Below are 25,013 nucleotides of genomic sequence, written 5' to 3'. Positions count from 1 at the left end.
TAGTTAAGAGGTTTTATTCCCTCCCTAACTTCAGGGGAAAATCCCTACCTGGGGAAACAACCTTTCTCGGAGAGGTGACCTTGGTTAAAACACATAGTGCCAAGAAGGTGAGCAAATATATTAAGAACAGTATGCCATATATGCCAGGTCCCTTGAAACAGCAAGGATGGACCGGCTCCCGGCATACGTGCGCCTCTCACCTCTCAGTAGGGAATGGTCCTATTCCCAGTTCTCCCTTATTGAGTGGGAAGTAGCCTGGCAAGAGGGGAAAAAGATTTTGACAAAAGAAAGACTCAACATGAATCCCTGTTCGGCCACTTATCTGCTGTGTGACTTTGGACAAATTACTTGCACTCTCTGAGCCTCGGGATCCTCATCTGTAAAAGGAGATAATAATACCCTACCCAAGTTAAAAATAGTTTTTTGTAGAAGGGAGATCACAACCATGTGAAATCTCACATGCCGTGCACACTGACACACACTCGGGGAAGGCAGGGGCACGGAGAGCCATCCTGGGGAGAAGACACCAACCTGGGAGCAGTGGCAATGTGTGGGCAGCAAGACAAAGGCTGGCTTGACTTTCTGTTTCCTTCTTCTGATTTTCAGTATCTTTAAATATTTTTGCCATGAGCATCTACTGACTTTATAATGAGAAAAATAGAAAATAAATAAGAAGCATAAAATAGGAAAAAGAAATAATATGCCTTAAGTACCAAGCATCAGTTGGCACTTGGTAAATGGTAGCTATTTTTACTAATTAGTCATTACACCTAATAATCATTAGGAGTAATGCTTTCCTCTGGGGCCAGAGGTTGTGCATTAGTCTGTTGGTAGTGGCAGATGACTCACAGCTCCCTTCCCACTGAAAGGGGGGTTCTGGGTTCACTTCCAACTGGGGCCACCCCTCGCTCACCTTCCTGATCCTTCCACCAACATCCTGAGCTCCAGACCCCGCATGGCTCCCGCCGCTGCCCCCTCCACGCAGTGCAGCCACAAACAGCACCCCTGTGCCCACGGCAAGGGGGGGGGAGTGGCCATGGCTGTGGCTGTGGCCCTGGTGGACACTGCCATCTCTCCGTCGATGGCAGGCCATTTGCCCAGGGGGCCAGTAGGACTGAGAGGATTGAGAGTCACATCTATTTCTTCTGTTTGCATAGCAGAGACGGTCCCTGGGAGAAGTGTCCCAGCATCTAAAGTGAACTTGATGCTACTTGTGGGAAGATTAAGGAAGTACAAAAGGTTTCCTTCTGTCTCAAGTGATTACTATAGTGATGATATGGTCAGGATTTAGCCGAAGGGAGAGTTTTAGACTAATCTATCAAATTCCTTAAGGTCCACTAGGTTCAACCAGAAAGAATTAAAATTCTGCATTAAGGAATGAGGAAGCGAAACCCCTACTTAGCTGTGAGCCTGTGAGCAGGTTGGTCAACCTCTCTGAACCTGTGTCCTCAGATGGAAAACAACAGATCCCCAACAGTTGGTCCCTGAGGCGCCGGAAGTTTTCAGTTCCATGGCATGCTGCTTATAAATACAGTCAGTTCTGAGGAGAGCACTTAGAGGTCTTCTCTGCTCAGTGGGCAAGCTGCCAGAATGTGACGGCTAAGACAGCAAAGGACAGGAATTCTCCCTGGAGCCGACACTTCTCAGGGTGGCCCCCAGAGGTGAGAATGATGCCAGGACTTCAGCTGGTGCCTTCTAGAACAGTGGAAACAGCAGCTCTAACAGCAGATCCCTCTGTGGCATCGAAGTGCCGATACTGAGCTGCTAGGTGTGAAGTGGCCACCCTGTGCCAGGAGCAGTGGTCGGTGCCGCCCATTCTGTACGTTGTTTCTAATCCTCGGGTTCCCGCAGGAGCGGCATGACCCCTTTCTCACACACGAAGCAATAGCGACTCAAGAGCTGGCTCATTTCCCCCTAGACATTAGCTGTGCAGCTACAGTGTGCTTGGTGCGTGCCTTGAGAATCGAGAGTGAGAGATTATCCTGCCCTCTCGGAGCCGGGCGTTTAGAAACAGCTGCTGAGTGAATGAGCAATTACTATAGCGTGTAAGACTTCAAAAGAAGTAAAAATAGGGTGCCATGCAGGGTAGTGGGGGAGGGCATCCATGCCAGCAGAAGGGTGGGGCGAGGTGACATACGATATTCTGGGCAGAGGCAACAGCACGTGCAAAGGCCGAGGCTGGGACATCACAGAAGGACTTGGTGAGCAGTGCAGTCTGGCTGGAGTTCACACGGGAATGTGGTATGGCACGGGGCTGAGGGGCACAGCCAGAGCACGGGAGGACTTGACCAGGCCAGAGAGTTTAGACTCCATTCTGCAGACAGAGAGGGGCCAGCCATTGATGCAGTCACTCACTCAGCCAACACTCATGGGCACCTACTGTGTGCCAGCACTGAGGAGTCAGTGTAAACAAAGCCATCAAACCCGCTGCCTTTGTGAAACTGACCCTCTTTATTGAGGCTGCAGGGTGAGAGGGCAGGAGATGGACAATAAACTAAATATAAATGAGTAGAACCTATACTCTGATTAATTGTGGCAAGTGCTATAGAGAAGAGTGGAGCAAGGAAGGGGCTCTGGAGGGCTGGGGGTGTCTATAAGCAGAATGGTGGAGGTCACAGGATGGCTTTGCCCCCATGGCATGCTGGGACCCCCGCAGCAGACTGGTGAGGAAGGGGTCAATGATGAGACCAAGAGGAGCCTGGAACCCAGAGACGTGGGGTAGGGACTGGAGGCCATGGCTGCAAAGATAGGAGTGGAGACTGCAGCGGGGAAGCTCCGGGCTCACTGGGAAGTGGGCATGGCTCACCCCAGGGCCCTGCCGCCCCACCCCAGAGCCATTCAGGCTGGACTCGCTCGGAGCACACCCGCCAGCTGCCTGGGCGGAGGAGACTGTCTGTGAAGGCAGGCGTATTCTGGGCTTGATCTGCCTGTAGGGGCGGAAGCACTCTACTCGGATCACATCCCTACCCCAGGGACAAAGGAGAGGACAACTTTCTGTGTCTGCTCCCAAGGAGCCTCTGCCTGGAGGATCTGGAGGAGTTTGCTTCTTTGGCCCACATCCCCCCTTCACCTGCGGGACTGCAGGGACTGTCACATTCTAATTGCTGGTCTGCCTTCTGGCCCTTTCTCATATCATGCCGAGGCACGGTCCGCTCACTTCACATGGGATGCTGCTCAGGTGCTTTCTTATCTGAGTTGGAATTAAGTTAAATCCAGCAAAGTTCAGTCCCAGGGATCATTGATATGTGCACAGGCAGTGCGTTTCCCACTCGAGTTCTCAGCGGCCAACTGCAGCCGATTAACGTGGGGAGAGAAATTGCAGGTTATCACTGGACCGCTGCGGGCATCCATATGCATGAAGCTCGGGGACCTGACTCTCTTGCAGAATTAAGCATCACCTTTAGAGGGACCAATTTCAGAGAGCTCGCTACTCCCCCTCCCCCCCTCCCCCAACGCTAGCTGCCATAGGTCTGCAGGCACCAAGGAAGCCAAGCCGCTTGGGCTGCCCACAAGCAATCTGTGTTCTCAAGGAGTTTGATGGGCTTCTGCCACTTAAGATATTGGTCACATTTAGAAATATTCAGCTCCAGTGAACATGTCATGGCTGAGTATAGGAAAAACATACCATTTTCTCTAGAGCTTGCCTGAAACAACAGGCTTGTTCCCGAAACAGATGTTTTGTGAAACCCACTGTGACAGGCTCATCAGAGCTGGAGCGGGGCCAGCACTTAGTTACCAGCCTCACAAGGACACAGACCTCTCTGCCGACTTCCGTTCATCCTCCACACCTGGGCTCGGAGCAGATACTCCCTGTGGCTCCTCCTTCTGGCTCTTGGGTTCTGAAGTTAAACATTTTACAAACCTGATATTGTAGACAGAGGCAGTTCGCCAGGGGTGCCCTGGGGAGAAGTTTCCAAGATAATGACTCAGAATTCTTAGTTTGGTTCAAGTAACTCGGATGGAGGACCTACAGTGCACCAGATAGCATTCTAGTTGCTTTTCAGTTACATGATCTCATAGTAGCTCTCTGAGGTTACCCATTTCAGAGATGAGGAAACTGAGACCTCGTATGTATTGACTTCCTAGGGCTACCGTCAGATGTTACCATAAACAGAAATGCAATCCCTCACAGTTCTGGAAGTCAGAAGTCTGAAATCAAGGTGTGTAAGCCCTTCCTGAGGGACTCTCCCAGGAGCCAACCCAGACGACCTCGGGCAAATTAGGTCACCACTCTTGTGTCTCATACAAAAATGGGAGTCCTAATGAGAATCATGGTAACCTCAAAGGCTGTAGTGAGGATCAGAGGAGAGCAGGTGCTTAGCACACAGGCATGAAATCAGCAAGAGCCCAGGCACCTTGACCCCACAGCCTCTGTGGAACCGCAGCACTTACTGCTTCCGCTGCTCCGATTCCCCAAAATATTTGAATCAGAGCCTCTGAATGTAGAGGGGACAGTGGGAGCCTTCTGTACAGGTCCCCGGAAACTAGGGTGAGGAAGAGAGAGGAGCCAAAGCTGACTTGAGGGTCTTGAGCTTGGCTCCCTGGGAGGCTGAATTTGCCAATAACAACATGGAAAAGGCAAGAGGCAGTTTGTGGGGGGTAGAGGGGGTGGGGAGCAAATCATGTTCAACTTGGATGCAAATGGGATGTCTGAGTGGATTTGACTGGATGGACTTAAAAGGTGACTTTTAAAAGCCAAACAGAGCTGAAGAGTGAAGGGAAGGATTAAAGCACTGTCAGGGATGGAGCCTTTGGGGTGGCAGATGCTAATCAGGAAAGAGAAAAGGAAAAGGTCAGTCCTCACCAGTTTGTGGTCATAGCACTCAGTTTTCTTGCCTGTAAAATGGGCACACTGCTTTGTTCTTCCCCAGCTGCATTAGACCACAGATGGGAAACATAGACTGGCCACTGCACTGTAGCAAGAGGCACCAGTGCAGGCGCAAGGCCTCCGTTCTCCAAATGCCGAGCATGACACAGGCACAAAAGGCGCTTTCCCTCTCTCTGCTGAGGAGTCAACATGTGCTCGTTCACGGGGTTTGAACTGGCCTTTCTGGGAGCCTCTACATCCAGTTATCACCAAAAGACTACATGATAAAAACTGGAATTCCGCCATTCCCTGGCGAGGGGTGTACTTTTACCAGCAGTTTGTTTTTTTTTTAACAAATGAGAGTACTTCTCTCATGAACCTGGTCCTTCATCCCCCCACCACCACCTCCCCAATGTCCCCCTTGCTCCCTGGCAGGACAGGTTAGCTCAGTCAGCGTTGACATGACCACCGAGAAGAGGCCAGCTCTGACTTCAGCTCACTGTTCATTAGTAGGGAAACCAGATGACAGACTTACTTTTGTTTTCTTTCTGGGAGAGGGAGTCCCCACCACATGCCCGTTGGCATGGAGACCTTGTATCCCGACCAGGTGGATTGATCAAGTGGGATATTCATGTGTTTGAATGGTGCTTGGAGAGGCTGCTGTGAAAGAAGAAAGTCAGGACTGAGTAATTCTGGCCACTGTTGTCCCAATAAATACACTGCTCATTAAGGCTATCCCTTGAGGGGGTGGCGAGTGTGCAGCAGTCTCTAGACCCTGATTTCGGGAATGTTTAAATTCTCTCGTGTTGAGGGCGAATGATATGTCTGGCATACTTCACATTTCTTTACATGTGGTGTTCCATTTAGTGCCACTAAAACCCTGTGCACCAGTTTCCAAATGAGGAAACTGATGCTCAGAGAGGTTGAGTACCTTCCCCCAGGACACTCAGCTAGTAAGTGGCAGCTAAAACCCAGGCCTGCTTGATGTGTAATCCCTACAACTCTGCCTCCCTCCCTAACCTTATTCTTGAACTTAAGCTATCTCTGAGAGTCTCTCGAGCCATCAGGGAGACATTGCTGAAAAGATGTACCATGATAACTAAACATTTAGTACTTCTGTGAGAAACAGCTCTGTGAACTGTCTGGATGTCTGCTTGGGGAATTGTGCAATGACAAGTGAAATTAAATACTTTAATGGATTTTGACAACAACTCTATGTTAGGGGAATTCAAATTGCATGAAGAAAAAAGTTCGACTTGCTCTCTGGACCTGATTGCTAATATGCATGCCTAATTTATTAGCTGCGTTTTTTTTAAACCTAATTTTGTTAGGATCAAAGTTCTCGAGGAAAAGAACGTTGTGGACTGGAGGAGGCAGTTAAATCTTCCCGGAGGAGGTTGGGCTTGTGCTGCTCGGTGTCTCTGATTTCTGAGGGGGGTATGCTATAAATGTGTCAAGTGAGTGATAACTACCATTTCTCTAGCACTCCAGCCAAACCCCTGCCTCTTGTTTTATGTCATCCCATTGCGCCCAGTTTTACAGACGAGAAGCAGGCTGAGCAATAGTGCGGCTTCCCCACGGCCACTCAGTTAGTACAGAGTGGACCCAGGATGACTATTATTCTTATTACCATAAATTGCTTTCGTTGTGTTATTACGCTGAGCAATGTCTTCATAGAACCTTAAGCTGAAAATGACACCCGGAGATTACCCTGTCTGTTTTCTTGCCTTTTGGCAAAAGGACACCGAATTCCTCATTTATTTGTCCTAAAGAATATGTATCTTACACAGTCGTTTCTCAGCACATCTGCTTTTGCATCACCTATTAAGTGGAGAATACGATGAGGGGAGCAAAAATGAATTTTTTTTCTTCAAACACACAGTCGATGGGAGAAAGAAGCCATGGGCTTCAATGGCCATAATGGGAGTTTAGAAAATGGCAGATTCCACAAGAGAGGAAGTGCTGTGGGAAATTGGAAGAGAATATATCTGGGTGGGAGGGACCAGGGGAGGCCTGTCCTGGCATTTGAAGTGAGCTTGCAAGGACGAGCAGGATTTGGACCCGGCTGTGGGCAAAAGGGTGAGCAGGACATAGGCAGCCAGGCCACGAGGGAATCTTGGGGTCATCTCTGTGTGTAAATGAGGTGGCCCCAGGAGGCTATGCAGGGCAGGAAGCAGGTCAAGGACAGGCCTAGGTACCACCTCGCACTAAGGGCCCTCAGAGGAAGAGCAGAGAGCAGAAAAACTCTAGGAGAATGCATGGGCACAGATGCATTCAGAAAGAGTGGCCAACTGCATCAGGTGCTATGAAGAGCTGAGCTGGAGAAAGATCAAGGTTGATCTTTGACCATGGACCATGAGGTCCATGGTCAACTCTGAGAGAGCAGTGTGTTTGGAGCAGTAGAGACAGAAACCAGTGTGCTCACACTGAGGTCAGGTGGGAATGGGGTGTGTCACGCTACCAGGGCGTGGGCTGTGATTGTAGTCCCCTATTGGGGGGCCAGCAGAGAAACCCCTGGGATTCCCCTAACCTCGATTGATGCCTAGAAAGAACAGGGTCACACAAGCCAGACAGACCCAGGTTATCACATGATACCGTTAGGTGTGTGACCTTGAGTACTTCGTTTAACCTGACTTTAGCTTTTATTACAACATCTACCCCCTATTGAGTGCTTACCGCATGCCAGGTATGGATCTAAATGCTCTGCGTGTATTCACCCATTTAATTCTCACAGCACTGCTGTGGCAGGGGTAGAATTATTATCCCCATGAAACAGATAAAGACACTAAGACACTAGTAGGTTAAGACCCTTTCCAAGGTCCGCAGCTTGTTAGGGGCAGGATTCCAACCCAGACATTCTAGCTCCAGAGCACAGGTTAATATTTCCCTCTTAGGGTCTCAGTGTGGCCTAACCAGGATAATTAATGTGTTGGAGAGTTCCTGGCCCATGGAGGGGTAGGGGGGGCTCATAAGAGTTACTCTCCTTTCCCCCTGACCAAGTGAAAATGCAAAGTCAGGGCTGCATTGCCTCAGACATGGACCTCACTCACACCAGTACAAATCCTATACAGGGATGCAAACGCCACGAGCCCCTGGGACACAGTCCACCTTCGGTTTTGCATTCAACACCTGGAACGTAGGGTTGACTGGCAGGACGCACTGGCCCCCCCTTGGTGGGGAGGCCCCTCAAGGCAAATCAGTGGCAAGTGAAATTCACAAAGCTACCATTTCATCGGAAATCTGAGGGGGAAGGATATTTGACATGGGACACGCCTACTGAATGCCTGGATCCTCATCACTGGGCACACAGTATACAAAGGAGAATTAGGAGCCCTGTAGAAAATGAACTAGGTTTAGAAGAAATTGAATGCCAGAAAGAATTACAGTCTCAACAAAAAATAACTTCTACACATGGTTTTCTCCCTATTGTCTGTATTCACACAGCTCTAGACTTTGGTACAGAACTGTGTTTAAACACTAAAACGCTTTGTTTTGCAGATAGACACTGAATATGTAATTAAAAGGATCCCTTCATTAGCAGAACTAGACAATGAAAGCCCAAGTTGGCCTTCCCTGCTAATTTTGGAGGTTGTAAAAGAGAGGCTAATACAACCGCTGATTATGGTTGTCACACAGTGCCCTGCTGTTCTCCAGAGATAGGCAGGTCTTCCCAGTAATCGGCAGCCAGAAGCAGAGGGCTGTGGTGGTGTCGGGGTTAAAATGTGGCCTCTGGAGACAGCCACCCATTTCAGTTCCAGCTTATCACTTAGGCAGCCCACTTAACTCTCCCAGCTTCAGTGTCCTCCAACGTAAACCTGAGCCAATTATTGTGTCTAATTAATTGAATTGTCATGAGAACTCATTGAAACAGTTACTATATTTACTGCCAGATATTCTGAGCACCTACTATGTGCCAGGAATGTATTGAGGCTATAAACACCGTCATAATAAATGAGAGCACTGCCTGCCCTCCCAGCTTTCAATCTAGTAAAAGAAACAGGCATCAAACAGTTGCACAGATCACCCTTTCAGTCGTGATAATGACTGCGAAGAAAAGATGATGATGATGATGATGATGATGATGATGATGATGATGTTGATGATGATGTACAAAGTCTGGAAGGTTATCTAGAAAGGGATGGTTGATTCTATCTCCAATAGCTTTGGTATGCTTTTTGGAAAAGGTGGCACGGAATCTAAGATGGGAAGGATGAGTGTTTTTCAAGGGGAAATTGGGAACAAGCATTTAAGAGAGGAGGGAGGGGTGTGCAATGCGGAAGACAGTGCAGTAAGCAGGCAGTGACCAGACGTGCCTGCCCGGTGGGGCCCTGGGCAGCCAGCACAGACAAGGCTCACAGTTTGAAACATCCTTCTCCGGGCTTCTGTAAGAAGCTAGCCCGAGCCTAATCGTCCACAGAGAGACAGGTGGTGTACTCAAAGGGCTGAGGAGGGACTTGGTAACCCTTTTGGGCAAAAGAATTCTGGGCCCTGCCTGCTGGAGTGGCTGGGAGAGCCTGGAGCTTCTCCCTCAGTGTCAGAGTTCTGGCCTCTCTGGCATTTCAGCCTAATAGTGATGTTGTTTTCTCCTTTTTTCTTTTTCTTTTTTTAAGGCTCTGGACAGGGAGTCAGGAGAAGTGGGCCTGCCTTTGCCACCACCTCAAGCAAGTGGCATTGCTTCAACTTCCCCATAAAGGAAAATGAGGTCACTGCTAGTGCCCCCTCTGAGCCCGCAGTTCAACTTGCTCTGTATGTGGCGAGAGGCAATTACTTTGTGGCATTGTTTTGTGGCATCAATAATCCTTAGTAGAGAGCCATGGTATCAGATAAGGGGCAGATGTCCAGTGAGGCCCGAGAAAATGGGACTCGTGTGGGGCTTTAGTTAGCTTGGGGCAAGAGGCAGGTGCAGTCCAAGCTTAGGCAGTCTGCAGTGAGATTCCCCAGGTACCTGGCTTAGAGGAACAGGGCCACTGTCTGGTGTCCAGTTAAAGGGGTGGGGCGGGGGGAGGGCAGAATGTCAGAAATTGGTTAAGGAAACTCCATACTCTCCTGAGTTCCCAGAGCTGTATGCCCACCTCTCACCTTGAGGCTGGTGACTGGACCGGGGGCCTCTCACGATGATGGCACACGGGAGATTAAGATGTGGTGAATCTAACCAAGGTGTCTCACAGGTATTGAGGCTGTGCTAAGCACCATGCATTCCTTTGCTCTGTAATTACATCAGTTCTAAAGGTTAGTACCATTATTATTCCCAGTCTACATGAGAGGAAACTGAAGCTGTGAGGTTATCGGACTTGCCCAAGGACACCCAGGTGAAGAGTGCAGAGCTGGGATCTGCACGGAGCCTGAGCACCCCCTGCCTCTCACTCGGACCACCTGGCAGCACCCCTCCCTGGCCTGTGAGACGGCACAGTTCACTAACTGCCCGAGCTCTGAGACAAAGAGCAAGGGCAACAAGGTGGAGATACCGCTCTGGGCAGAGGGGCAGAGCAGAGCCCTGTTAGAAAAGCAGCATATGGGAGGTCTTTGTAAAATGAGTTGTCACTTCCTTCATCCGGAAAATGAGAGGACTGGGCCCCATGAGCCCTGAAGGCCCTCCCAGCTCCACAGTAGTGAGCTCTGGTCAGTGGGAATGGGGGCCATTGAGTACGTCCTCGTGAGTGTCCTTGTGTTCATGCGTTGCCTGGCCTGGCAGCAAGATGCTCCTGCAGAACCCGGGCCGGGCAGCTCTGGAGTTCATCCCGAGCAGGGACAGAGACCTGGTCTGCTGCTGCCGCCGGGCCTTCGTTAATTCACAAACGCCACAAACCCTGTGCGTCAGTGATTCCTGTGAGCCCAGAGCGGATTTGTTTGGCAATCGCAGTGGAACAGCCCCGCCCAGACAAGTGCGGGTCCCTCCCAGGGCATCACACTGAGGTCAGTTACAAGCCTCTGAGCAGACTCCTCTGCATGCTTTCTAGAAAGGCTGTGCTTTATCCTAAACAGTTGTGTGCCAGGCTGAGGCTCAGCACCCTCCCAGCCACTCTCCCTGGTAAGCCTCACACCAACCCATAAGTCAGAGACTTCTGTAGGGAGGAAGAGAGGAGTTCAGAGAAGTTGTGTAACCAGGATGAGTTGCAGCGTGATAGAGTGGAAAGCATCTGGGCTTTGAACTCAAAAAGATCCAGGCTCAAATCCTCATTCTCAGCCATTTAATAGCGGAGTAGCCTTTGGAAAGTGGTTTAACCTCTCTGAAGCTGATTTTTTTCTCATCAGGAGAAATAGGGCCAATGGGGCCACTTATAGTACCTACTCTATAGGCGCATTGCCAGGGTCAGAGGAGATGTGACAAGTAACCCACCTGGCCCTCGGGTGCTCAGTGCCTGGTTACTCCCGTGCATGGAAGCAGCATCGTGCAGTAGTTAGAAATAAGGAACTCTGCCTCCTGGGTTTCTGTCCCTGATCCACAATTTGTTTAGTTAGTATCTTTGTGCCTTGGTTTCCTCATCTGTAAAATGGAAGTGATGATAACTCCACTTCATAGGATTTTGTAAGATTAATTGTTTTTAAGACAGTTCCTGGCACATAGTAGGTGCTACCAGTACCGTCAACAGTGTGTGTCGCTGTTGGTGTTACACGATGCTATGGAAGAAAGTGGACAAGTGAGGTGGAAGTGGCCAGGCAAGCGTTCAGAGGCCAGTGGATGAAGGGGAGCAGGTGGGAACAGACCCAGTGTGGGTCTAGGTCAGTGATGGCGAACCCATGACACGCGTGTCAGAGGTGACATGCGAACTCATTTTTTTGGTTGATTTTTCTTTGTTAAATGGCATTTAAATATATAAAATAAATATCAAAAATATAAGTCTTTGTTTTACTATGGTTGCACATATCAAAAAATTTCTATATGTGACACGGCACCAGAGTTAAGTTAGGGTTTTTCAAAATGCTGACACGCCGAGCTCAAAAGGTTCGCCATCACTGGTCTAGGTCTTCTAGGGACTTGAACATCAGACAAAAAGCTCTCATTCAGACTTTTTCCTCATCAGTTTGGAAACACATGCTTCACCCATTCTGTAGTCTGACGCCTTCTCTTCAAATAGCATAGCATCACCATCAAGCAAATGGGGCCTCTGTGATGGCAGACATTTATCAAGTGACAGAGCTGGGCGACATGGTAGTTATGTTTATTTTTAGTGCCTTCATCCTCCAACTCTTTAAATGAGCTGCTGGGCTAATTTAAGGGACTTCTGCCACACATAGCTGGCAGTTTCCTCAAGAAGGCCAACATGCATTTGAAATTCCAAGTGACTGGGAGGACAGGCCTCAGCCAAATTATAGGGGAGGAAGCCCGCTTACCTCCCTTGGCCAGCGCAGCGCCACTGCCCACCAGACTCTCCTGCTGGGTCACAGGATCGCCGGGAACATGAACCAGGGCACTCTGTCCCCCATGGTCAAGCAGTTACCAGTCATCTTTCAGCTGGACTTCAGCCGGCATCAGCATCAGGTCAGGGCTTCCTAAAACAGATTGCCCGCTCGCTCACAGGTTTCGAGTCCACAGGCCTGGGGTGGAGCCAAGAATGTGCATTTCCAACAAGCTCCCGGGTGGTGCTGATGCACTGACCGTGCTTTCAGAATCATTGGCTTGGATGTTCCAATAGCTTCCTGGCATCATCCATCCCCCATCAGGGACCATCCCGCTGACAGACTCCTTCGTCTTCACCGCACTTCTCTCCCTAAAACCCACCAAATCCAAGCCCCGTGTCTGACATTCCAGATCCCATAAGACCCAGGCCCCGTGGGCTTTCAGGTCATATGCCCACCTGTCTCTCTTCAGGCGCACCGCCTCCTGCCGAGGCCCAGCAAACCTGCTCTGCCCACATGCTCTGGGTCCAAACTCTGGACCCTCACGTGGCTACCTCCACCTCCTCAGTGATTGCAATGGATGGGGCTTGTCTTTCCCCACTGGGTCAAGTGCTTCTGGACTGTGTGCACCTCGCCTTTGTGTCCCAGGCCCCAGGGACAGGTAAGTGCTTGGAAAGTGGTTCATGAAGAATAAATTGTCGAAGGGATGCTTAACTAAAAACGGAAAGTGTTTCTCTGAGAGAATTCGAGCGCCTTCCCTGAATCGGCAACTTTTCCTTGCTTTGTCTGCCTTTCTCTGTTGTTAATTTCTGGGAATATACACAGCTTATACAGAAGAAGAAAAGTCTTTGATTTCAATCAAATTATTAGCATAAGAATTATATAGTGAACTAAACATAGAGTGTTTAGTGAGACAGTACTGAGTATAACTTCTGATTCCACTCTTGATTTGTGATGCTGGGCATGTATTCAGGTTCTCTGGGCGTCAGATTCCTGATCGGTGAGATGGGAACAGTTTCTGCCTCCCTCTTAGAATTGCTATGAGGGGCAAGTGAAATGATATGTTTCTTGGCACAATGCTTGAAGTATATGTAGCAGGTCCCCAGTAAATACTGGTGATTTTTGACAGCTGCTTGCCAGGCAAAATAGAGATCAGGTGTTTTTTCACAAGAGTTTTAATAAAAATAATTCCATTTTATTGAAAAACGATAATAAACCATTCTGGGATGCTTTCCCCTATTTTAATGAATCAAGGATACACCAAATTCAATTTTAAAAAACTGCCCCAACGGACTAGTAAACTTGATTTATATTTTTTACTAGTCACTTCTATTTCATAAGCCCGACATTTCCATTAAAGTGCTATTAAGTAAAAACAAGATTTTATAGTATTTGTGATAACCTGGATCTCAATGTGATAACTGAAATTATCTCCAGCAAAGACACTATTCCTCATTGTTTTATTTCCTCTTATATATCAGCTATATCTTTACTACCTTCTTCCAGTCGAGCAAAACCCTTTCCCCCTGAATCTGTGGTTTTGAGTCCAGGAAAATGGCATCTGTGGCTTGGAAGGCCCTTTTCATCTTGAGGTTAATTGGGATGCAGAAGGAAGGGAATGGTGGTCATCCATCCGCTGCGTGCTGCGGCCCTTGAGAGAAACGTGAAAGGCTCTGCGGGCAGGTGGGACGCAGGCTGTGGATCCTGGAGGGAGACATCCTCTGACAGGCCATCGGGAAGACCTGAGAGGTCCCCATCACCAGGACAACCGAGCTAAGGCCACCACGCTGGAGGGCCTGCTGATTAAATGGCCCGTTGGTATTGATGTCTCCCTAGAATTAAGATTTCTTCTCTAAAATGACATAATTGTGAAACTGTTCTGGAACTAGAGAGAGTTCTACAACCTTGTGAAGGTACTGGATGCCATAGGGTCATACATTTCAAATACTTAAAAGCGGTGAGTGCATGTTATGTACATTAGACCATAATAAAAGGGAATCGATGATGTCATTGGACAGAATGACACCAAGGCTGCATCTAGTCACACGTGTTGTTTCTGAGGGAGCACATCACTTAGGTCACCTGACTGTTTAGTCAAAGACAGGCCATGCAGACACTCACTCCTTAATTCAGTGATGGTTCAGGCACACTATGAAGCATTGCGTGTCCATGAGAAATTGAGCTCCTGAAAACATGTTCAGTGCCACAGGAAGATACTTACAGTGTGCAAGAAGGATTTTAACTGTGTGTCATGTGAACCTAACTTTACAGATAAATCAAAATGTTAACACAGTTCATCCCTGACTCGTGGGGTTACAAATGGTTTTGATTCCGTAATACATTTCTCAAGTTGTCTAAAAGGGCATGAATTACTATTAGAGCCCATAAAAACGATTTAAAGCAAACAATAAATAGCAGCACTTAGGGTGTTGTAAGCCCCGACGTGCATGTGATGTGCTGCAGAGTAATGATGGCAAAATGGAGTGAGCACTGGTGAGAAGCACAGGTTTCTGACTCGGGGCCAGCCGGGGTGCAGAGGTGCTCCACCCTGCTGCGCCTCAGTGTCTCCACCTGGGACAGGGGTGTAATAATCACAGACTGCCTCACGGGGCTGCGTGAAGAGCACACGAGATCGTGCAGGTGGGACAGTTGTGTCGATTGACACATTTTCTGAGCTGTTTTCCTGGTCACTAAGTGTATTCACACCGTACATTTCTGAATCTTCCCTTTAACATCAACTTAATGAGTGCTTATAAAGTCGGTGCTTACCACTTATCCAGTAACTTAAGCGCTAACTTCCATCAGCAGTGCTGCTTGCTTTTTCTCATCTTTCTTCCTATAACTTTAATAGGAGAGCATTTCATTTCATCTGAGAAGGAACCACCTGACTTTTACTTCCTGCCTCCAGTTGAAGGAGATGAGGATGAAGCCAGTTTGGCTGCCGGAAAGTTGCCGGGCCGCTCCCCTTTGCAGGAGGGGGCATTTGTGTCCCCAGAACACTGTTGAATTTTCTTGAATATCAGAATAATTTCATAAAACATCCTGACTAAGGAATCACAGCAATATAACCATTTTTTGTATGAGTTCCAAATAAGAAAATAGTTAAGCCCGAAAATATAATTGTGCCTATTCCTAGAAACAGATAACTGATGTATCTTTGCAAATTGTTCATTTAACCGTGCCTATGGCTTCTTGCCAACCCTCAATGAGATTTTTATATTTCTTAATTATTCAATTACTACCCATAAGTAGGAGTTTAAAAATCAAATCCAGACAGTTCCATAATAAATAGAGTATTCTCTTGAATCCTGAGTACATATAGTCAAGGAAGTTGTCCTATTGGGAAACCAGGATGGTAGGGTAGGGGAAGCGTAAGTTTCCAGGGCAGGCCCTGTCCTGGGTCTGAATCCTGGCTTTGGCATGGACTGGCTCTGTGAGTGTGGGCAGGTCGCTTCTCTGAAGTCAGTTCTCTGGTCTGTACAGTAAAAATGGTGACAATACCCACCTCCCGAGGTTGCTGTAACTCTAAAGGAAAGGAGATTGTGCAAGAGAAAGGCTCTCTGTGCTGTAAAGCCCGCTCCAGTGATTCAATTGTTAATCCCTTGTGTGCTTCAGGTCTCAGCAGCTGGAGAACCCATCAGCCGGAAAGGAAGATCCTTCCGACAATGATCTGGCCATCACCTCGGAAGGCAACCCCAAACCTGAGGCCCACCTGCCCTCCATCTGCCTCAAGCAGGTGTTCCCCAAGTATGCCAAGCAGTTCAACTACCTGCGCCTGGTGGACAGGATGGCAAACTTGTTTATCCGGTTCCTGGGAATCAAGGGGACAATGAAGTTAGGACCAACAGGCTTCCGTACCTTCATAAGGTCAGTGAGACCGGCCCTTCTGACCTGGGCTGCGGGCAGGGTAGGGTCCAGCCCCACTTCTGGCCAGTCCCATCTGCCCTACTGCTGCTGGGGGCTGGGGGCTCTGGTGCTGGGTCAGGGCCCCCCTACGGTTGGATCTGACCAGTGTCGTCTTTGTTGAATGAATGAATGAATGGATATTATGAGTGTGTCAGCATTCACAACCTTATGTTGTGGTTAAAAAACAATTCTGTGCTACCTTGAACCAGGTCTTTAAACCACATATAAGTAATTCCCCCCTGGACTCAGACAGACCTGGGCTTCCTGAACTGGGCTGATGTTCTCCCAGCAGCATGTGGCTGCGTGGGGAGTGTTTATGAAGCCACAGCCAAGAGACAAGGCACATCTTTCCAAAGTGTCAGTTTCAGGAGAGAAAAGTTAAATAATTCAGTCAATAAATAGTTTAACACGTTTGCTCTACTATAAAGATAACAAGGTTATATTACAGAGTATAATACACATTTTACATTATTTTCAAGATAAAACTGGATTTTTGCTGACACCTACAAAATAAGCCATTGCCACTTAATCTCTGTAAATTATTCGTCATTTGCCTCTTACCTGGACACGTGGGGGCAATACGGGATCACATACTAGCTATGTAACCCTTGGACAAATTAATGACCATCTCTGAACCTCGATGGACCTATCAAATGGGGTGAAGCTCCCTGTACCCCAGCACAGTGTGTTGTACACCTCAGACAAACTGTCAGTGTCGATGCTACCGTGGTTTTTCTCATCGTTGCTTTTACTATCTCTACCTTGCTCTTCAAAGTCACACACTTCATGGTTTATTCACTAAAGCAAATAATTAGAAGTTTTGACTGAGGAACCATTTTTGTCCCAGTTTCCTCTAAGGGAATTTTACAAACTCTAACTCTAACTCTGATGTTTCTGATAGAATGGTAAACGGCAGTATCAGCAGAATTTTTGCCATTTCAGTAACCCTGAAGTAATATTTGCTTGGTGATTTTGAGAAGGGCTTTGTGTTAGTTTCAGGGGCAAAAAGAAAGCTAGTGGAAGAGCACAGGCTTTGGGGTCTGGCTTCAAAGCCAAGTGCATTACTGTGTGGCTTTGGGCAAGTCGCTTGTCTCCTCTGAGTCTCATCAGTAAAATGGGAACAATCTCTCCTGCCTTGCAAGGTTATCATGAGGTTGGGATATAATATATCATAAAACACCTGGCCCAGTGCCTAGTTCAGGGGAGCTGTTTGTTAAATGGGAGTCTGATTATTATTTCTAGTAGGCAGTTGAAATTTCAAGAAAGTCAACAGACAAGTGTTGTTATTTCTCTGAGAAAATAACAACACCCTCTGACTCGCTTAGGAATTTCATTTGATGTGCAGTAATGGATACCCACCTTTAAATAGTTTAGATAGTGTGATTCATTTCTGTCGTATAACAGGAAGTTTGGCAGTGGGGGTTCTAGGGCTAGTTAATGACTCCACAAAGTGGTCAGCATCCCACTTTCTGTCTTTCTGCTCATCCATTCTCAGCATGAGCATCTAGCTTCAGAGTTGCCTTGTGTTCACAAGGTGGCTGCTCAAAATCCAGCCATCATGGCCAACTTCCAGGCAGGAAAGAGGAAGAAAGGAGGATGTGCAGAAGGCCTCTGCCAAATGAATTAGACCCTTTCCAAAGCTTTCCAGAAGCTGTATTCAATGACTTCCATTTCATCTATCTTCTTGGCCACTGCCATCTGCATGGGAAGCTGGGAAATAGAATTGTTCTGTATATATTGCTGTCCTAATACAGTGACGACAACAAGGAAGAGGAGAAAAATAGGTAAACATTCTCTGCCCCTTTGTGGCCTGGGATATAGGGAAACAGCTCAGTGACAGGGGCCCCGAGTCATAGGGTTCTTGAGGTGCCGTGGACAGTGCAGGGACAGAGGGGAGTGAGGAGGGTGCGCAGTCTTCTCTCAGCATGACAAGTCCAGGGGCTGAGACCTTCCAGAGCAAAGGCAGGAGCTTCCTGGGCCCTTCCCAGCCCCTGTGCCATTGCACAGAAGGGTCCACTCAAGACCCACAAGAGTAAGGGATGGCCCTAACTGGTTTGTCTCAGTGGATAGAGCGTCGGCCTGCAGACTGAAAGGTCCCAGGTTCGATTCCGGTCAAGAGCACGTACCTTGGTTGCGGGCACATCCCCAGTAGGAGGTGTGTAGGAGGCAGCTGATAGATGTTTCTCTCTCATGGATGTTTCTAACACTCTATCCCTCTCCCTTCCTCTCTGTGAAAAATCAATAAAATATATATTTTTTAAAAAAGAGTGAGGAATGGCTCGGCTTTATGTGGACAACAGCCTGGGTGCTGCAGGGGACCTGGCCCTGGGAGGCCTGCTCTGTCTCAGCCTCATGTGGGAAAGGACAGTGTGTCGTTTGACCTAACAACTTCTCCCGCGCCTGGTAGCCATAGGACAATCAGAGATAAATAATGGAGCCCCACCTGCCCTCAGGGGGTTCTCAGTCTAACAGACAGCACACAGGGAACAAGTCATTAAATGCAACCCTTGGCAGAGCCCTGGGGTAGCAGACAGAAGAGGGGACAGGAGAGGAGACTCTTCCTCTGCCTGGTGGAGCCAAGGCAGCCCCGAGGAGGCAGGCTTGGACTGTTACAAGCCGGAGTCTGCCTGCGAGTGAAGGAGGGCTTCCCCGTCCAGGAGCGGGGAGAGCCTGAGAACAGGGTTCATGAGCGGCTCGTGTTCAGAAATTAGGAAAAGTTGATCATCAGGCTAAATTGATGGTGGAAACTGAATGCTTCCTTTTTATTCCTAATAAAATTCTACTAAAAGGGAAGAGCGAGGGGGGTTAGAAAAGCTAGTGAGCCATAGGAATCACACTCTCCGGTGCCCCCAGGAGCAGGCGGGAAGCCACGCAGAGGCAGTGACTGATCTGGAGAAGGAGGGGCAGACGGCCTGGAGCCTGGAGAGTGCACCACGGGGAGGATACCTGGGCTGGCAGCCCCAGCTTGTGATTTTTCAGGAGAAACTAGAACTGGTTTCTGTGTAGAAGCTCAATATACGTGTATCAGTGTCGGCCATTCAGAAAATAACTTTTCAACCCTATGGGGGTTCAGTGAAAGCATGGCTGCCATCGAGAGCACGGGCGTGTGAGCTCCGGTGTGAGAAGCCAGGAGCACAGTAAGAGGACTGCAGTGTCCACACGCCGCCCTGAAAAGAAAGCAACGGGGAATGGTTCTCGCCAAGAAGATTCCTACAATGCGCTCAGACTGGAACTGGGTGATGTCAGAAATATCGCTACAAATCTGCTCTGCGTGATCAGCTTTCTGCTTTTCCATCCCTTTGTTCTCTATAATTAAGGGCATTTGCATGAAAAAATGATTTTGTGATGTTAGAGACTGTTAGGTCCTGCAGCCATCATTCCCCATCTGTGTTAGTGTGATAGAGGGAGGACAGCGACCCTGAGAAGGGAGCACAACGTCTGCAGGGGATGGCGATGTCTGCAGGGGGGTAGCGATGTCTGCAGTGGGGTGGCGATGTCTGCAGTGGGGGAGCGATGTCTGCAGTGGGGTGGCGATGTCTGCAGTAGGATGGCGATGTCTGCAGTGGGATGGCGATGTCGGCAGGGGATGGCGATGTCTGCAGGGGGGTAGCGATGTCTGCAGTGGGATGGCGATGTCTGCAGTGGGGGAGCGATGTCTGCAGTGGGGTGGCGATGTCTGCAGTAGGATGGCGATGTCTGCAGTGGGATGGCGATGTCGGCAGGGGATGGCGATGTCTGCAGTGGGGTAGCGATGTCTGCAGTGGGGTAGCGATGTCTGCAGGGGATGGCGATGTCTGCAGGTGGGATGGCGGCAGCAGAGCAGACGGGCTCAGACAGTGAGCCCCCCCAAATCCCCGACACACACAGACACACACACACACACACACACACACACACACACGGCAGCAAGTGCCCTGAGTAATTAAGATACAGGAGAAATAGAGAAAACGTTGCACGGCTATTAATAGATATTTCCTTTTTAAAATGTACCACAAGATCCCAACAGCAATTTAATCATAAAAGACAATACCCTCTGCTTTCAGGTTTATCTGAGTATGTTCGGCCTTGCCAGCTAAATTTAACAACAAGCATTTTCTCTTGCTAACAACTATTCTCCCTCTCTCCTTTGCACTTCATTTAAAACTCGCTTCATTATAAATTAATAGTATTTATGCCATATGTCACATTGAACCAAGTGACTTCTCTGGAGCACTGCTCGGGAAACACACACATTGGCCGGACAGACGGAGCCTCCATTCAGAGCCCACACAGGGCAGAGGCTGTCCTTGGCTTTCATCGCTACCACTACTCACTCTTCTCCACGTTCCTCGAAGAGAACTGGAGGGAACGAAATAGCCAACATTCCAGCTGAATTTATTTCCAGTGACCATCGCTCACAGTGTGCTGCACGGATCAGCAGTTTCAGGAGTGAGTTATGCTAATGCCGGTCCGGCCATGTCCTATTTTTCTCTTCCATCAGGAAATGAGGAATAACGAACTGTCGTTCTCTTGTCTAGACTTAACTGTCTAACCAGCTTTTCCTGTCATCTCCTTGGGAGGCACCTAAGAGTAGCACAAATTACCATGAATTAAGTGCCTCTTTCTCTGTCTCCTCTTTATTATTATTTCATAGTAATTGCTGGGGTGTGGATACTTCTCTTTCTCTGAGAAACAGAAATGATCTGGCTCCTCAGTGTGACAGCTTCCTCTGAGAGCAATGCATTTGTGTTGTTTTCCTGCGCCTGGATTGCTAATTTGGGGGCGTCCTGTGTAATTCACTAAGAACACGGTTTCCGAGCGTGTCCTCCATCAGGATTTGACATCGGTTCCCACACACTGCATTGCCGTCTCCGGAGCCTGAGAACTAAACAGTTTGCCGCAACTGGGTTGGTTTCTAGACAACGGAGGTGGCTGCCCCACAGCCTGAGCATTTTCGTTTTTGCTTCGTGCAGACTGTCCTCCTCGGAGATCCCCGCTCATCCCTCCGTGGTCTCTGATCCTGGTCTCCTTTTAAATTAGAAAATGGTTTTCTCTTTTTTCCCATTCTGCCCCCTTCTCTCAAAAGGCGATATTAATAGGCTTCATAATGGGTAGCTGTGGAGGGGAGGGGGGGGGTGTTTTTTTCTGAGAGGCAACATGGTGTGTTAGAATGTTCTAGAAGGAAAGTGTAGTGAGTCTTGCCTCTCCTCTGGCATTAACTCCTCCGTGACTTTGAAAATCCCCCTGGTCCCTGATGACCTCTTGCTGGCAGTATTGTGAGAGTCCACACCTGGGGTTGCAATAGCCTTTAATATGCTATCTGCATCATTAACTGGAGTTGCTTCCCCTCGCCCCCTAGGTGTTTAGTTAGTGGCTTGTGTTTTTTAAAACCAATATTGATCATGTGTTAGTTTTCACCTTATAGACACGTCTCCAGGTAAAAATAATCTCCGTCTCTGCACAAAAAAGGAAGAACACAAAAGAAATTCTATAAATAGGATTTTATGGAGTGGAAAAAGTTGGCGTCTAAATTTCCCATGAGATGTCGGTAGTTGTTGAAAGGAAATGGGGATGATCATTTCAAATCCTTCTATATTTGGGATCCTAATGAACTTGAATGATTTGTGATTCTCTCCCATCATCTGTGCCCAAATTCCTTTGATTCTAAAAACAAAACATTTCTTCAAGCTGTTTCTGCATCATGGAGGAAGGCTGGGAGTACTTGTCACTTCCCCACATGTTCCAGGCACTAAGCTAGTCCTCAAAACAGTTTCATATGGTGAGTAGCCTGATTTTTGTACAAATAAGGAAATTTAGATGCAGAGAGTGTCAGTGACTTACTCAAGGTCACACAGCAAGTTCAAGGTTCAGGGTCCTGTGTGTTTGACTCCACAGCTCAATTTTCCCATGTACATTGCTAGCCCATCTTAGGAGTTTTTCTGGCTTCTCATGGTACCATATTGATTGGACTCCTCTTCTACTGAAGACTTTATCCTTTAGACATTTGAAGAACTGCATCCCAAGACATTAAGGGAAACTGTCTTAAGGATTCAGGGCTACCAAGGCTTCACATTTTTACCCCAGACTCTGAGGTCACTTTCACTTCCGAGAGTGGTACCCGAGACTGACTCTGCTTTGCATCACTTATTGGGCCCAGAATACTGCCTGATGTAGTGGACACAAAATAAATTCTGCATTGAGTGGATGGATGGATGGATGGATGGATGAAAATTAATTCTAAAGTCTTGAACCCCAGAGTCCTTCCCTTTTGGAATGTCTATTGAGAATGTTATAACCACGGAGACAAACCTGGGAGAACCTGTATTCCAGTGACCCTGTCATTGTCCCAGCCTTATATCCCAAAGATTCCCAGCAGGGGCTCTCTACCATCTCCTGATTTCCTGGGACCCCCAGAGACTTTGAGTCTTGCATCCTGGGTTCTTCCTGGGGCCCGGGGCTGGGCCACCTCCCCACATCTCCCCAAAGCTCCCAAGTCAGCCACCCTATTCTCCAGGGACGACTTGATGTGAATTCCAGCTGTGTAATTTCGGGCTGAGTCTCAGCTTACCCATCACTGAAATGGGACTAAGAGTACTTCCCTCATAGAGCACTTGTAAAGATCCAGAGAGCTAATGGGCAGGAAAAGGCCTGGCATGCGGATGGTGTCCCCCAAACTGCCTACAGAATCCAAATCCTTTTAAAGCACTTCCTGCCCGCTGCAGCCAGCATGGATTCCTCCCGTCCCCACAGCAGATGTTGCGATCAACTGCACTTGCCGGCATCACCCAGGAGAATGAGTTTCCTTGGAAAAGGGATAAGTGGAGAATTCTTTTTGGTAAATTACGGCTCCTGCTAAAGGTTCGACACTTCTATTTTCCACCTGTCAGGGAAAAAAATAACTACATACCAGCGGTCAGTTCGGTTTCACTCTTTATACTCTATTAACCCACAGAGCAAGCAGCAGCGCTCCTGCCCTGGGGGGAGCAGGGAGCCCAGAGGACACTGATATGATAATTAGAGAAAACCATGGCCACGCCCTTCCTGATGAAGCTTTGGGAGGGAGCGGTGCAGGGCGTTGGAATACCTGGGGAGAGACGAGCCCCGCCCCAGGGAACCCAATAGAGATAGTCCTCATGGTGACCGGGGAAGTGACAAGCTCAGCGTCCACTGACGTGTTGTTACTGGGGCTCAATAACTGTGCACTGATGTGCTTTGAAGTCTGCCACCGTGACTGGTGATTGAAATATGGAGCCAGCCCAGGAGGAAGCAGGATGTGAATTGATGGCTTAAGAAATATGCACAGGGCTGGCAGGGAGGAAAGGAAGGTAGGGGAGTGAAGCCAGAGAGTGTGCTAGCGTATAAGGAGCACCAGCCTCATCCCCGCTCCTGCCGGCACACTTCCGGCACCCTTGTTAGGGTTGTGCGTGGGTTTGGAGAGGGGCCTCTGAAATGGCCAAATCCTGCTTGCCAATCAACCCCTGGCCTGTCGGGTTCCTAAGGAAGATATTCACACAAGGGATGATGACAAATGGAAGCGCAAAGAACCATTTTATCATTGGCTGGGGGGCAATGGATGTGGACATGTTTGGAAAGTTGAAAGCAGCATTGAATGTAGTTCAGCCGATGGACAGCTATCCCAGAGGTCTCACTTTCAGGGTTGTCAGGCAAATCCAGCCAGTGTTGGGATCTCCTCACAGCGCAGGCCAAGCCAGGGGAGCCGAGCCCTGCACCCACACATTGACTGGCCAGCAGCATTCCTCCAGACAGCACTAGGCCACCCACCACAAGGTCAGCCACAGGCAACCTCTCACAGGCCGAGATGGCTCAAGTTCTGGAGGAGGAGAGGAGAAAGGGGAAAGAGATGGAGAGGGAGCCAAGAGTTGTCATGTGCCAGGCACCATGCTGGCTCCTCATCTCATCTTCACATCAGCCATGTGGGCGGGTATTATTATCTTCATTTAGAGACCAACAAATAAAGGCTTGGAGGTTTAAGTAAGTCGCAGAATTTCAATCCTGGTCTGTCGAACGCCCAAGTCGTGCTCTTTTTTGTGTGCCAAACTGCCTACCCACATTTCCAGACCAAAAAAAACACAACAACAACAACAACAAACAAGAAACAACTGGGGAGGAGGAGGATTCCAAACACCCTGTAACTTGTCAGCAGGGAGCACCATTGCTGACATCAGACTGAAAACCTGGCTCTCTTGGCCTCTCTGCTCCTAAACTAGGGGAGCTCAGAGCCCTGCCCTCTCCCTCCTCCTGTGTTTTCAGGTGACTCCCCTAAAGTCAGAAATGAGCATCAGGGGTCCCCAGCGATGCTGCCTCAGCCCACACACAGGGTGTGGGGAGCCTTGCCATTCTGCGCTGGGAGTCCTGGGCTCACAGTGCTGACTCAGGCCATGTAGAATCTCCGAGGACAGACGGAGATGGGTCAAGCGCAGAGGCCTTGAGCCCCTGTCTGCAGATTTGGCCCCAGGACTTTCCTGGTGAGTGTTTCCTGGGGGAGGGGGTCACTTCTGCACAGCAGTGACACCTGCACGGGTGCCGGTGACGCGCTGTTATCACTGTCACTGAGCTTGCCTCTGTCAGCTGTGGGGCACTGGCCGGAGAACACAGCACTGCAGGCCCGGCTTTCCTTCCCTCTACAGAGACCAGCGAGGGGAAGGGGAAGTCACATGTAGGGTGTGTTTTGGAATGTGGAGTCCCCATTTCCTCTGAAGAGCAGACAGAAACCTACATGGATGTGTAGGGACAGGTGGGCACACTTCATTACAGATGACTGCTCTTTGCAGCCCATTAAAACCCTGATTAGCCAGTACAGGAGCCCACATGATGTAACCTCAACTTACATTTCCAGCCTTCTCTCCCACCGTTCCCTGCCATGCACCCTTCCTTAGCTCCAGCCCTGGGAAGGGAAGGCTTATCATATAAGGAGCACCAGTCTCATCCAGGCACCTGATATGATCATTAGAGAAAACCGTGT

At 48.7% G+C, this 25,013-nt stretch overlaps 1 protein-coding gene across 3 annotated transcripts in view; it reads left to right on the top strand.

Annotated features, from left to right (window-relative positions):
• The window catches only part of TTLL11 (tubulin tyrosine ligase like11), a 148,802-nt gene that overhangs the window by 100,183 nt on the left and 23,606 nt on the right, over positions 1–25,013 (top strand). For 2 of the 3 annotated variants that reach the window (XM_015570647.1, XM_015570646.1), the window contains 2 exons: positions 12,618–12,806; positions 15,761–16,012. In XM_015570647.1, coding sequence (XP_015426133.1) covers positions 12,618–12,806; positions 15,761–16,012 — 441 coding nt within the window. The remainder of the gene's footprint in view (positions 1–12,617; positions 12,807–15,760; positions 16,013–25,013) is intronic. The other variant, XM_015570648.1, reaches the window with a different exon arrangement.

Source organism: Myotis davidii, unplaced genomic scaffold, assembly GCF_000327345.1.
Source record: "Myotis davidii unplaced genomic scaffold, ASM32734v1 scaffold964, whole genome shotgun sequence".
Taxonomy (NCBI): Eukaryota; Metazoa; Chordata; class Mammalia; order Chiroptera; family Vespertilionidae; genus Myotis; species Myotis davidii.
Note: the sequence above shows the minus strand (reverse complement) of the source record. Positions and strands in the feature narration are given on the sequence as shown.